This window comes from Orycteropus afer, unplaced genomic scaffold (assembly GCF_000298275.1).
Source record: "Orycteropus afer afer isolate SDZICR_OR568_19922 unplaced genomic scaffold, OryAfe1.0 scaffold00136, whole genome shotgun sequence".
Lineage (NCBI taxonomy): Eukaryota > Metazoa > Chordata > Mammalia > Tubulidentata > Orycteropodidae > Orycteropus > Orycteropus afer.
In genome coordinates this window covers 5,997,284-6,012,002 of record NW_006921723.1, presented here as the reverse complement: position 1 = coordinate 6,012,002, position 14,719 = coordinate 5,997,284, and the positions used below count along the sequence as shown (strand labels likewise).

Here is a 14,719-nt window from a genome sequence, read left to right as displayed (position 1 = left end):
GCTTGGTGTATCAATGATGGTGGTCTCTCAGTCCTCAGGTGACAAGGCCCTATGAAGTTGCCTTCCACAACCTCCCAGGTATTTCCTGACCATGTTCTTGGTGCTGGTGCTGCACAAAAGTTCTCTCCTTGGCTCTGTGATAATTTGTAAGTAGGGGAATTGAGGCTCACAGAGGTAAAGGGAAATGCCCAGAATCTCACAGGTGCCCATGGCAGAGCTGATGGCAGGCATGATGGAGACCTGAGCAGGGGGCAGACCTCCCTGTCCCCTTCCCTCCTGTCAAGGACAGACATGGTCTGCCTTCAGCAGCAGCTGATGGAAAAAGGATCCCAGGTGGGGTTCCTGGAGGTCTGGATTCCCATTCCCGCTCGCTGCCTGCCTTGGAAATGCAGTTCAACCTCTTCCAGTCTATGTGTATCCCTAAGTGGGAGGCTCATGCCTCTTTCAGAGTATGGCCAGGAAGACCTATGAGGAATGCCCCAGTTCCCACCAGGCTGAGGCCCAAAGCACAGGCCTGCAAGGTGGTCCTGGGCTGGTGTGGTGTGGAGGCTGGGCAGAATCATGGAACAGCGATCAAGAGAGCAGGGGAGGAAGGGATGAGTCCAGACAGGGCCTGGGGTTCTGAGGGCCAGTGCCATCTCTCTAGATAGACCCTGGTCCCAGAACTGACTGGGGAGGGGCAGCCTCCTCTCATTCCCCCACATCACAGGCTGGCTTCTGGGGGCCCTGGGCTGGGGCTGGGCCCCAGACCCCCATCTCCCCTGGCCTCAGGGGCCTGCCCCAGGAAAATGTCCTGGTCCTATTATAGGTCAAGTTCCAAAATAATGATTAGAAAGTCAGCTGTAGCTCAGAGAGAGATTTAGTAAGAGGATAGTAACCTTGCAAAGTGGAGACATGGGGCCAGAGGCAATATCATGTGTCTCCCCTAGCCTTACAAGCTAGAGTTTTTTATAATAGTTTTAAGGCCATTGGGTACATGATTTCAAAATACCTTATGCAGGCAGAATACTCATAAAATCCTGACCCTTTTGCAAAAGTCAGGAAGCAGAACAAGGCTGTAATAAATTCCTGATGATAAACCTCAACTTCCTTCAGGCTAGATTCATGTGCAATCTCTTTCTAAGATGGAGTCTGTGTTCCAACTTGGATGCCACAACTTCTGCGCAGGTGTATTCTGCTATTTGCTCTTGGTTCGAGTTGTGGTCTCATCTTAGATTGGCCATCTTAGTTCATCAGGCAGTAAAGGAGGGCAGGGGTGTGCAGGCTCCAAAACTGGTTAATACTGACCACAAGTAGTGGGCTAGAAGACATCTCAAGAATGGCCTGTTATCAGGAAATGCCATCTAAGTAGTAATTTTACATTTCTGTTATTTCCTTTGCAGTGTCCCTTCCTTGGTCTCAGGATCTGAAGAATGTGGTTGCCTTGTCCTGTGAGCTGTTCCTGTCTTGGGTGTATGATCTTAGGAATGTGGTTTCAGAGGCAGGATTCTTATGTGATTATAGCTGTAAGTAGTAGAATAAGGCAATGTTTAAATTGAACAAGATTAATCTGGAGCTTTAGGTTGTGAGGTTAGAACACATGCTCATCTTCCAGAAATTCTAATCTGTCTGTACTATTACAGTCCCAGTAGGAAGAGAGTCTGTGTGTCTAAGGACCCTGGGTAGGGCTGGTGTCCATGGCTTTTGTGGCCTGCAGACCCCTTTCTGGGGCTACTCTTGGCTGGCAGAGGCTTGAGTGCAGAGCTTGGCTTGGTCTTATCTTGCACCCTGACCTGTGAGACTTAGTGCTGCAGTTAGCTGGGAGGCCAGGTCAGGCTCCCTCTTAGTTTCTAGTTTTTGCTGAGGGAACTCCAGACTGGGGAGAACCCAGGAACAGAGCTGCCCCAAGCACTACTTGTTTTTTCTATCCCTGAAGTGGAGGCATGGGTGGGGAGGTAGGGCTAAGTCCCAGTGCCCAGGTGGCGTCAGCCACAGGTGGGGACAACTCTGGCTGGACTGAAATGTGTCATGCATGGGGATGGGGCACAGCACTGGGTGAGGTACATGTACAGGCCTGGCCCCCAGGATTCAGAGGTCCTAGGGGCCTCTGCAGGCATGAATGGGACTCTGAACCTGCTTCTCCCATTAGACTTTGTAAGAATAAAGACAGTGAAAACTCCAGAGGGACCACTACTGTCAGAGGTAAATCAAATGACAGACAGAACCAGAATGCCTCTGTCTTCCCCAGGTGGGAGATAGCCAAGAGACAAAGAGTTGTTCTCTGAGGCCCTGGACCTAGTATGCAGTGGGACAGCATAGCCCAGTTCAGGGGATCATCTGAGCATGGACTGTAAGCTTCCAAGTGGACCCAGTTGGAGAGAGTCTTCTGGTGAAAGGTTGCTACAGGGGCCTTGTTTGCTGTAGGGCCCCCACTCTATGGCCCAGCTCCTCCCAAAGACCCTTACAGGGCCACAAGAGGGTGAAGTAGGACATCTGGTCCCTAGAATTCTGGAACGGAACTGGGTGGTAACTGGGCCAGCCTGATGACAGAAGTGCTGGATTCTGATGGGGAGCCTGCTTGGCTTAGGGACCTCATCTCTTTCCATTCTTCCCCACCCACAAAGACCACAGGGGCTGGGATGCCCTCCTGGCCTGACTCTCACCTGGAAGCACTGGACCACATCCCCATGCCCAGAAGCTCACCATCCCAGTTTCTAGGCCTCTACCCTCCTGGCCCAAGGGCACCAGGCCCTTGGGGTTAGGGTCAGAGCTGTGAGGGATTCCCAAAGGGCAGAGAGGCAGTGATCCTCTAAGCTGGCTGGCTGGCTGAGTAAGGGTGTCCCTGAACAGGGTCCCACCTTGGGAGGTCCCCATCATGATAAACAGGGACTCCCACACCTCGTGCCCTGGTATTCACCAAAGTAAACCCACGGCTAGGGACCAATGTAGTCTCTGGTCTCATCTCAGGCAAGAGTCAGATTTGGAAAGGTGTGCCGGGTGGGTGGCAGGCAGGGTTAGGGGGTAGGAGGATCTAGCCTTCCTTCCCAGCAGTCCCTGTGTCTCCTTTGGACTGAGGGGCCAAGAAACAGAAACAGAATCCAGGAAGGAGAAGGCTAGGAGGCAAAGCGAAAGGCCCTCCAAAGGCTCCCACTCAGCAGAAAGCATGGGTGCCCTCCCCCACCTCAAACCCCAGATGGAACTCCCTGACTGAGCAAGAGGGTCACGGCCTCCAGAGAGCCCTTGACTACATCACAATGGAGCCCGGAAGCCTGGCTCCAGCCAGCCTGGAGTGAGCAGCAGTGCCTGCCTGAAGCAGTGCCTCCCCTTCCTGGGAGCCCAGCTGCCTGATCCAACTCACCCACCCTCGGCCACCTGAGGAGCCCTGCCTTCAGAGCCCTGCTCTCAATTGGAGGCTGCTCTGGAGTGATCCTACAGGTGAGTCGCAGAGCCAAGTGGGGTGCCTGCTGAGCCTGCTTCCACAGTAGCACCCATTTCCCAGTGGGGCTGGGTAGGGCATCTATGTGTAGCCTCACCTGTATGGCCAGGTAAGCCCCATGGGCGAAGTCCCACTTATCCTAAAGATCTGCTGTCCCCCTCTCTGCAATAACCTAGAGATGCCTGCACACATCAGCAGGAGAAACGAGGACTAGGCCTTGGCTTCAGAGCCCAGGTGCAGCCCCCTCACCTCTTACGGCATAGATGCACCACAGCATCCCGCAGGCCCCCCCTCTATGTTCCTGGCTCATCCTCAAACTCTCCGTTGGCAAGTTTTAATCATATATGAGCCTTTTCTTCATACCAAGTCCTTGGGAACCAGCAGGGCAGGACTCAGATTAGTGAGAGATAACTCATTCAATCACGCTCATAAGAACTGCACATTCAAGTGGGCTCAGACTGGCCCAACATGCTTCATTTGTTCATTCATTCATTCATTCATTCAGACTATTGTCTGAATTTCTCCCAGCCTCCCAGTAGGCACTAGTCAGCGTGTACCATCCGAGGAGATAGAAATGAGTGACAATAGTCATGGTGAGGTAGAAAGCAGGGAAGGGGAAGGCAGGCTAGGACTGCAGCCTGTTATTTGGGTTCATAGGTCAGGGAAGAAGACCTCACTGATAGGTGACATAGAGCCGGGGTATGGAGGAGGTACAAGAGGGAGCCAGGCAGAGAAACACAAGTGGGAAGGCTCCAAGGAGGGACTACCTAGGGTGGTCTTGGAGGTTAATGGGAGGACATAGTGAGAGATGGGAGGCCATGGAGGGTCCTGAGATCAGAATCAGGGCTAGCTTCTCCTCCAAGGGGCAGGGAGCCACTAAGGGATGGGAGAAGGTCTGTGACTTCAGGGTTCAAGGACCCTCTGGCTGCTGTTACTGTTGGGAACCACAGAAGCAGGGGTCCCACTGGTGGCTCTCACTCAAATCCAGAAGAGATGATACGCTTGGGGCAGGCAGTGAGTGGCAGAGAAGTACAGAGGGTCAGACCCAAGATTTTCTGAGGCTGATGTATTGGATGGTCATGTAGAAGCAGAGAGGGCCATGGGTGGCCTGAAAGTCTGCTCTAGGAGCTGGAAGGATAGACTTGTTTAGGGAAAAAGGCAAGATTGGGGAAAAGGAGATGAGCAGGTCCAAGAGTAATGAGGGGTAAGAGATCAAGGGGGATGATTCAGCACAAAGGCTCTCAATAAGTCCAAGAAGAGATGTTGGAGCCCCAGGGTGTGTGACAGTCCTGGGTGTGGTGGGGGGGAGGTATTCTGGGCTAGAGCGCAGAGCAGGGAGGCAGAAGAAAGTCAGCTGAGGCCCAAGGGAGCCAAGTCCAAGTCTTCACCCTGACCATCCCACAGTGAGAAGATGAGGGTACCAAAGACTGACTGATCCAAGGGTTGAGGAGGCATGGTCAGGGCGGCTACAGGACACTCAGAGCCATGTGAAGGGGCACTATGTCAAGAGCAGAGGATGAACCAGAAGAGAGAGTTTGGGGCTGCATGTAGGAGGTCTCTGGTGACTTTGCAAGACTATCTGATGGCTGGAGGGGACAGCACCGAGCAGGGATGCAGAGTCACAGCAGGGACAGGAGATGCCCTTTGCAGAGGTTTGCTTTGAGGGGAGGAGAGACAAGCAGTCACTGGGAGGGATTGGCCTTAGAGGAGAGGTACTGGGAGGCTGGGAGAAATTTCAAGGCATTTCTCGGCCAGTGGGGAGGGACCAGTAGAGAAGGAGGAATGGTGATTCTGGGGAGTGGGAAAATTGCTGGGAAAGTCCTTGGGCAGCAAGAGGGGTGGGCCTGGGGCCCCTGTGGTGGGGTCTCTGCCAAGTGAGTTCACCATGGTGCAGAGGAAAGGCCAAGAGCCAGGCAGGATCTAGGAGGTGGGGCTGAATTGGGGGCAGGGCACCAATCTGGAGGAAGGGGCAGTGCTGCTGCCTGACGGTCAAGGGCAAGGCACAAAGGGGCCATGGGAGGGGGGGGGGATATGAACCAGGTCACCTGAGCCACCAGGGCTCGCTTCAGCTCAGTGGTCATGGAGTCAGGACCTGGCCCCCAGTTCACGCACAGTAAGTGCCTTCAAGGCGCCCCCAATGGCACAGAAATGGGCAATTAAGGAAAGCCAGTGCTGAGGGATGGTGCCACCACCTTGCCCAGGTGCAGGCCAGCATCACGGGTCTCTGACGAGTGCCACACAGGCCCTGATTTCACTGTTCCCTGCCCAAGCTAGGCATGGTGCAGATGACGTGCAGGGGCTGGGGATGAGAGGCTCTGAGAGATGGTAGTGCTCCCCACACACAGCTAAGCTCATGTAGATTTTGTCAAACAATGGTGCTTTAGAGGATAGAGTGGGCCATCAGGGTGCCAGAGCCAGCAACCACTCAGTCCCGACCCCAAGCACTATCCACACAGGGGTTCATCAAGCACCCACAGCTGCTCCTCACGTTGTTCCTCCCAGGGTCGGAGGTTGGGGTCCCTGCAGAGTCAGGGAGCTATTTTACAGCTGCTTCCCTGGGCAGGTAGGCACACAAAGTGGGGACAGGGCCAAAGTGTAGGTGAAGGCTTGAAGAGGGTAGCCACAGTGACAAATATCATCCCAGGGAAGGTCACATCCATGCGTGACTGGAGAAAGGCAGGTGGCATGAGGGCTGGTCCTGGCTAGGGATCCTCATGCCAGGAGTAGCACTGGCAGGGGCTTCCTGGTGGACGGTAGTGGCCAGGGCAGAGAGCAGCCTCAGAGGGTGGTGTAAAAAGGTCATGGGAGCAGCATCTCCCCTGCCCTCCTCTAACTTCACAAGGAGGAGAGAGAATCAAAATGAACATCAAAGCCCAAGGCTGGTTTCTACAAGGTGGAGGTCAGACATGTCACCACCCTCCACCTTTTTACGAATTCTGACACCAGCCATCCCACCCAGGGCACTCTTTGCTTCTCTGCTGGGTTCAATAATTCATTGCAATGGCCACACAGAACTCACAGATAATACTCCTGAGTCTGGGTTTATTAGGAAAATAACAGATTACAATTCAGGCTCAGGAACACTCAGAATACAGTTCCTCAATCAGGATAGCTTCTCAGTTGTCACAGCTGTACTTCTCTTCTGGCCTCGGCCTCTGCTCTGCTCGGGCTGATGTTCCAAAGCTTTTTTTAGCTTTGCCAACTGGCACCCAAAGAGGCACCCCACCCCACCAGCAAGCCTCTTGCCCTAAGGCTCTCAGCATGCACACTCCATGGGCTAGGAAGCCCACAGCTCTGTCTGGTGCCAGTCTCTTGGTTCTGTTGGTTCTGCTGCCTCTGCTATCACCGTCTCTCTGCTGTCTCAGTGCTGGGATCTTGGGTCCAAGGACACATTCTACTTCCGGCTCTTCTCTCTTGATGGTAGAGAGATCCCCCTTTCTGCCTCTGGGAGGGCTCATTTTCAGCCTAGCAGGATGACAAAACTGACCAATTCCTATGTTAGGGTCCCATACACCTTATTTTCATGGTCCCACCCCCACAAGGGTACCATGTACCTTATTTACATTATTAACAAGCTATTCAATCTCCTTGGGGGGCCACAAGCACCTCACATTTCCATGATCCCATCCAGTCATCTGGTGGGAGTCACAAAGACCATGGCTGGAAGAGCCACTTTAGGTAATTCACTGTGCCAAAGGCAGGAACCCCTATATGCACTCACACACAGCACACCAGAGCAACGGTCAGGGCCTCTTGGGGTCTGATCCCAGCCCTGCCTTCTGCAACCTCATCATGTCTCCTGCTGTCTTTGAGCCTTGATGTCCCCAGTAGCATATGGGGGACAGAAAAGGGGTGAGCTGGTGGGGGGGGGCTCCGAGGCTCAGAGGAGGAGATGTGGTGCCAGGTCCGCCTTCTGCCCTCTGCACCAGGGGCAGTGCTGGGCAAATCCTCCAAGAGGAGCCCTGGCATACCACCCCAGCAGGTCCCAGAGTCACCTCCTCCTGTGCTGCCATGAGCCTAGCAGTGCCTGCAGCATGAGGTCTGTGTCTTCTGGCTTTCCAAAGCAGGGCAGAGGCTGAGGGAGAATTTGTAAACAAGTAGCCCTCAGTCCTTTCAGCTCAGCCTCTCCCTGTGAGGATCGTCAGGATCTGCTGCACCCTAGGAGGTGGGACAGTACTCCCCCAGGGAGGTGCTGAGGCCCAGCCCAGGAAGGAGGAAAAGTGAAGTCAGGGGAGGAGGCAGAGGGGGAAGGCCATCAGCTGCCACCCAGGAACATGGCCCCCAGAACAGCCCAGAGCCCACTGCCAAGCCCAGCCCTGTCCACTGTCAGATCATCCCCCTGAAGAGTGGTGACTGTCTGGCCAAGATCAGAATGGACTGATGCTGGGACAGTGGACTCGGCTCAGGGCCCAGCAGTGTCCATTGTGCAGGGCAGAATTGAGGGTCATGGCCTATGGAAGTGTCTTCTCGGTGCCCCCAGCCCCACCACCCTCCCTGCCAGCTCCCTCCCCAGCCCCTGATCCTTCACAACCTCCTGATGCTGCCACCCACCTGGCTGGTTTGAGAAGGCATCCCCTCCATAGTGACAAAGGGGGACGGGGTGTTGACAGGAGCTGAGGCCTGCCAGGTACCTGCAGGAGCAAAGCCTCCAGAGGCTGCTGGCCCCGGAGCCCCTCCTGGCCTGCATGGGCACCCCTCATTCTCTCCACCTCCCTCCCTGGCTCCTGGGCTCCAGGCAGGACAGGCAGGCAGGAAGCTCAGTGGCCCAACCACCTTCCAGACAATGTCCCTGACCTGGCCCCCAGGCCTCCAGATCCAGGACCCCTGCTTAGCCCAAGCAGAGGAGCTTGGCTGCCTGGATCCAGTGTTGGACCCAACACTGAGAGCAGACTAGTCCCTCAACCACCCCTGCCGGAGAGAGGGTGGCTTGGAGAGAGGCCAATGGGGAGAAGACATCACCATGAAAAAGAGACCACCATGACCAGCAAGCCAGACCTCCCCCTACCCAAAGACAGCCCCAGGCTCTCAGAGACTCCAGCCCAGGGTTAGTTTCTGGGAGATGGAGACAGAAGCTGAGACCAAGAGGGGTCCTGTCTCCAAGCTTCACACTGCTTCCCTCTGGCCTGGACAGGGCACCACTGCCTGTCCTTGGCCTTGGGGTGCTCAGCTGTGCACTTTCCTGTCTAGAGCCTTGGTGATGGACAAGTCAGAGAGCCAGATGGAGATGGTGGAGAGAGCCAGCCCAGCAGGGCAGAAGGGCCGTGGCTTCCTGGAGGGTGGGCTGCTATTTTTGCTGCTCCTGGTGGCCGGAGCCCTAGTGGCCCTGGGCGTCCTCTATGCCAACAGCAGAGGTGAGTGGGGACCCCAGCCCCACCCCCAGCACCCAGCTCACAACCGCTCCCCCGCCTCAGCTTCTCTTAGCTGGCAGCGCAGACCTGGGTGGGGGTATCTCAGGGTCGTGTGCCCCTAGAACAAACCAATCTTGGCGAATGGGGGGATCCTGCTCGGCAGAGGGGCGAGGACGCTGCAGAGGCGGGTTTCCGGGCGCCAGAGTCCCGGGGCGCTGCAGTCTGGGCGCTGCTGCGGCGCCAGGGAGGCGGGGGTTGGGGGGTGGATGGACTCTGCGGGCTGGCAGCCCGGCCAGAAGGTGCGCGTCCCGGGCTGCAGAGAGAGGCTGGTGCGGCCGTTCTCCGGGCTCAGCCAGCGGCTTGGCGGGCTACGGAGCCGCGGCCGCAGACTGGCCCACCCCCGCCCCGCTCGCTCCCTGGATCCGAGGGGCTCCAGTTCCTGGCTGCAGCCGAGCCCGTACTCCGCGCGGTGCGGCTGAGCTGGGCTCATCTTGTCAGTCCACCGCCCCTGCCGCCATCCTCCTCCTGGCACGCCAAACGCCTGGGCAAAGGGAGTTCAGGGATCCGGGGCAGGTGCAGCTGACTGCCAGACAGTGGGGGGCCAGGAGGGGCCCCATTGAGGAGGGACGCAGTGCCAGGGCTGCCCCAGGATCACCACCACAAGCAGTTCTGTCTCCGGGATGCCCAGGCAGATGTGGGTGGGCCGGGACCGCCTTGGGGACCCCCCTGGGTTCCGTCAGGACAGGAGGTGGTCACGTGCATGCGCTGAGCACCAGGCCGACCTAGTCAACCCAGGTTGCCCCTGCTGCCTGCCTGTGAGCCCCCGCGTGTGCATCTGGAGCCTGAGATGAGTCCCGGCCTGCCCAGCACGCATCCTGTACCCCTGCACTGCCTGGGCTTGGGACCTGGCACATTGGATGTTCAGCACCGCCATTTGTTGCTAGAAGGTTCTGACCTGGCAGGAGCAGCTGTACTGCCCACAAGGTCCCTTCTCAATCATCTGGCCAGATTATCCCTGGGAAGCAGAAGCTGGCATTTGAGGAGTTGGGAGTCCTAGGAGGCTCCCTTTGCTGGCGTGTGGGCATCTCTGGCCAGTGGTGCAGAGGCTCCAGGAGGGATCTCTCTGCCATGTGGCTGCTGCTCAGCACCCCCAGGTCTCTAGACCATCCAGGCCTCCTGCCAGGGTGGTCATCCAAGCCACATGCCAACCCCATGATTGAGGCCAGGAGGGGTTCTCACTTTGAAAAGAGCTTAGGGAACCCCAGGCCCCAGGAGCCCTGGGGGGGCAGTTTGGGGTGCAAGGGAACCCTGTACAGTCTGGGGAGTAGCAAGAGGCAGGAGCACACTCTGACAAGAGAGACCCATCTGCCAAGCCTGCCTCCTCTTCCTCTTAGTCTTGCAATCTACCTGCCCCTCCAATACTGTGTTCCTAGGGGCCTTCCTGGCCCTCTCCAAAACCACCCACTGGGTCCTTCCACAATCAGGACCTCTGTGCCTGACGCTTGTCCAGTGAATCAGTGAATGGATGAATGGAGGTCCAATAGTGTCTTCAGGTCCTGGTTGAGCTCCAAGCCTGCCTCCCAGCCCTGGGCCAGAAAGAGTATCAGGGTGAGGCAATGGGAAATATGGGTCCCCTTTGTTGGGGGGATGGGTGAGGGTAGTGTTGTAAGTGGAGTTATGAAATAATGACTAGAAAGTCAGCTGTAGCTCAGAGAGAAAGTTAGTAAGACGATAGTAACCTTGCAAGGTGGAGACACACAGGGCCAGAGGCAGTGTCATGTGTGTCTCTCCAAGCCTTACGTGCTAGGGGCTTTTATAATAGTTTTAAGGCCATGTAGTACATGATTTCAAAAGACTTTATGTAGGCAGGATACTCATAAAATCCTGACCCTTTTGCAAAAGTCAGGAAGGGGAATGAGGCTGTGATAAATTCCTAAGACAGATCTCAACTTCCTTCAGCCTAGTTTCATCGCAGTCTCTTTCTAAGATGGAGTCTGTGTGTTCCAACATGGATGCCGTGGCTTCTTCCGCACAGGCGTATTTTGCTGTTTGCTCTTGGTTCGAGTCTTGGTCTTGTCTTGGATCAGCCATCTTAGTTCATCTGGTGATTAAGGAGGATGCACAGACTCCAAAACCAGTTAACACCAACCCTGGGTAGTGAGCTAGAAGACATCTCAAGAATGGCCTATCATCAGGAAATCCCATCAAAGTAGTAATTTTACATTTGCGTTATTTCTTTTGCAGTTTCCCTTCTTTGGTCTCAGCTCCAGATCTGAGGAATGTGGTTGCCGGGGCAGGATTCTTATGTGATTATAGCTACAAGTAGTGGAATAAAACAATGTTTAAATTTAACAAGATTAATATAGAGCTTTAGGTTATGATGTTAGAACATATATTCATCTTCCAGAAATTCTAATTTGTCTATACTATTACAGTAGATCCCAAGAAAACAGCCCAAGGCTGTGCTGTCCATGGAGGGGCATGTGGCCAAGTTTGAGAGCAACATGAGAACAGGGACATACCCTCATCCTACGCACACACACCCCCTAGGCCAGCAGCAGGATGTCCTGGGCTGAGGAGCTGGAGGCTGGACCTGGGGAAGGGTAACAGCCCTTGTAAGCTTCCAAATGATGAGCTACATGCCCTGCTCAGAAGGTCCTCTCCCCAACTCTTAGTTCTGAGAGGCTCAAAGAGGCTTCAGGGTCTAGAGAGGGGGCACCATGGCCTCCATCCATTCCTCCACTGATTCACAAAAGCATTCTCAGAGCCTCTCAGAGTGCAGAGGAGAACAAGAGCAGGCTGGACCTAAAGAGCTCGTCATTTGGGGTGGGGGAGGGAGGAGCAGAAAAAGTACAGAAATAATCACAGTTGCTAAAGCTGAGTAGCACTAGCCAAATACCAGGGCTGGTCCAAGCCCAGTGTATACACCAGCTTTTTCAACCTCACTGCAGCCCTATGAGGCAGGTCCTGTCTGATCCCCATTTGCAAAGGAGGGCCCTGAGACTCAGAGAGGTTAGAGAACCCATCCAGGGTCCCATAGGGGAAGCTGTAGAGCCAGGGTATGCACATGTGCAATCATTAATTACCATATGCTCACCTTGTGCCAGGCACCAGGTGTTGGTGCCTGCATTCTCCTGCAAAAGCCCCAGGAGCCTGGAGAGGAAGGGGCAGGACCCCTCATGGTGAAGCTGTGAGGGAGGTGCTTGGGGTCCTCTAACTTGGGAGGTACCAGGGACGGCTCCCAGAGGAGGAGAAACCCAGGGGCTCAAGGAGGAAGAGGAGCCTCATGCTGCCTTCACATGCTCGTTGGAGCTGCAGACTGACCCCCGTCAGTGAGGGCATGCTGCACCTATAGAAACAGCCACTTCTCTTCCCGATTAGGCTTTTCTGAACTTTATTATATCTTTATTAGACCTGGACTTCCAAATGCTACTTATTATACTTGGACTTTCTCTCTTGCTTTCTTGAGCCATCATGCCTGGCACTTCTCATTAGCCTTTATAGAGATCCAAATTTGGCTCAACTGGTCCTCTCTACTGTGTCTATTGAGTCCATGGTGGGACATATAATTAAAGTGCTGGGCTGCTAACCAAAAGACTGTAGGTTCAAGTCTACCCAGAAACTTTTCAGGAGAAAGGCATGGTGATCTATTTCTGAAAAATCAGTCATAGAAAATCCTACGAAGCACAGTCTTTTTTGGAATTGACTCAACCACAACTGGTGGTGGTGGTGGATTGTATCTTCATTTCTAGTCAAGAAATTTCTGATTTTATCTTTAGTGCTTCCTTCCTTTTATTTTTATGTTTACTCCATAGTAAACCTAAATTGTTAATCTGCTTGCTTGGTTAGTTAATGTTTAGTTTTTCTTGCTAAAACAAGAATGGAAGCCTTAATATTTTCCTCCAGATACCATTTTAGCTAAAAGCCAGAAAGTTTTATGTACAGTGTTGTTGTTATTTATTTCTAACTACAGTTGACTCTTGAACAACATGGGCTTGAACTACGTGGGTCTACTTATATGCAGATTTTTTTCAATAAATGTATTGGAAATTTTTTTTGGAGATTTGTGACAATTTGATAAAACTTACAGATGAACCATGTAGCCTAGAAACATAAAAAAAATTGAGAAAAAGTTAAGCATGTCATGAATGCATAAAATATATGTATATATTAGTCTATTTTATCTTTTACTAGCTCTGGTGGTGTAGTACCTAAAGCACTTGACTGCTAACCAGAAGGCTGGTGGTACAAACCCACCAGCCACTCCTCAGAAGGAAGGTTGGGCAATCTACTTCTGTAGTGATACTGCCTCAGAAACCCAAGGAGGGGTTGCAATGGGTTGGAGACAACTCAATGGCACATAAGAACAATAACACCATAAAATATATACAAATCTATTTTTAAAAGTTATAGAAACTTATGCACACATAAACTGTACATGGTGCCATTTGTGGTCAAAATAAATGTAAACAGAGATGCAGTATTAAATCACAACTGCATAAAATTAACTGTGGTACATACTGTACCATGGTTGCTCTTGAGGTGAACTCACGTGCTGTAAGTACCTGCTTAAACTGCCATATGAGGTTAATCACATTCTCCTGAGTAGCTCATCTCTCCAGTAAATTGCATGGTGTAGGAAAATGTGATCAGCTCATCTCTCCAGTAAATTGCATGTTGTAGGAAAAAGAGATCTCTTGCTGTTCTCATATATTTTTCATCATGTTTAATCCAATACTATAAACGTTGAGTAACACCATAGGACCCATACAAAGTGCCACTAGTGATGCAGGAAGTACTCCCAAGAAGCAGAGAGAAGTCATGACATTACAAGAAATAGTTGAATTGCTCAACATGTACTGTAGATTGAGGTCTGCAGCTGCAGTTACCTACCATTTCAAGATACATGAATCCAGCATAAGGACCACTGTAAAAAAAGAAAGAAAGAAAGAGAAATATATGAAGTCATTGCTGCAGCTGAACCACCATGTTCAGAAACCTTGGGTTTTTTGTCAAATACCTTTTTATCTCATATTGAAAATGCAGCTTTTATAGGAGTGCAGGATTGCTATAGGAAAGGCATACCTACAGGCTCTAACATGATTAGAAAAGAAGTGAAGTCATTATGTGACAACTTAAAGGAAGAGGAAGTTGAAGGATCTAAAGGTGGAGAATTTAATATCAGCAAAGGTTGGTTTGATAATTTTAGAAAGAGGTTTGACTTTAAAAATGTCAAAATAGCAGGAGAAGCAGCTACTCCTGACCAAGAAGCAGCAGACAAGTTCCCAGATGCCACTAAGATCACTGATAAGAAAAAATACCTGCCTGAATGGCCTTTTAATATGATGAAAGTACCCTATTCTGGGGAAAAAAAACATACCACAAAAGGCATTTATTAGTAAGTGAGCACCAGGATGTAAGGCAGGAAGGACTAGGCGAACTCTATTGTTTTGTACAAATGGAGTCCAGCATATGATCGGGACAGTTTATGTTACCTGTAAGCCTTCAAGTCAGTTGTAGGCCATTAGGAGCAGGGTTTTAGGGGAGTCAAAAGTTCTACATAGCAACAACAGCACAATATACATTATTTTCCAGTGCACATGGAACATTCCCCAGGATGGACCATATGTTAGGCCATAAAACAAGCCTTAATAAGTTTAAAAACATTGAAATACTGCAAAGCATCTTCTCAGATCACAGTGTTGCTAAATTAGAAATCAGCAAGAGGAATAGCAATGGAAAAAGAGCAAACACATGGAAACCAAACAACACCCTCCTTAAGAACAATTGAGTAATAGAATAAATAAAAAATGAAATTAAAAAAATTCCTCGAATCAAATAAGAATGAAAACACAACATACCAAAATCTTTGGGACAAAGCAAAAGCAGTGATCAGAGGCCAATTTATAGCAATAAATGCACACATCAAAAAAGAAGAAAGAGCCAAAATCAACAC

The 14,719-nt window shown here is 52.0% G+C and overlaps 1 protein-coding gene across 1 annotated transcript in view; it reads left to right on the top strand.

Moving 5' to 3' along the window:
• Positions 1-8,612: 8,612 nt before the first annotated feature.
• The window catches only part of MMEL1 (membrane metalloendopeptidase like 1), a 58,159-nt gene continuing 52,052 nt past the window's right edge, over positions 8,613-14,719 (top strand). Inside the window, exon 1 of the mRNA XM_007945437.1 lies at positions 8,613-8,766. Within this exon, the coding sequence (XP_007943628.1) occupies positions 8,613-8,766 (154 nt within the window). The remainder of the gene's footprint in view (positions 8,767-14,719) is intronic.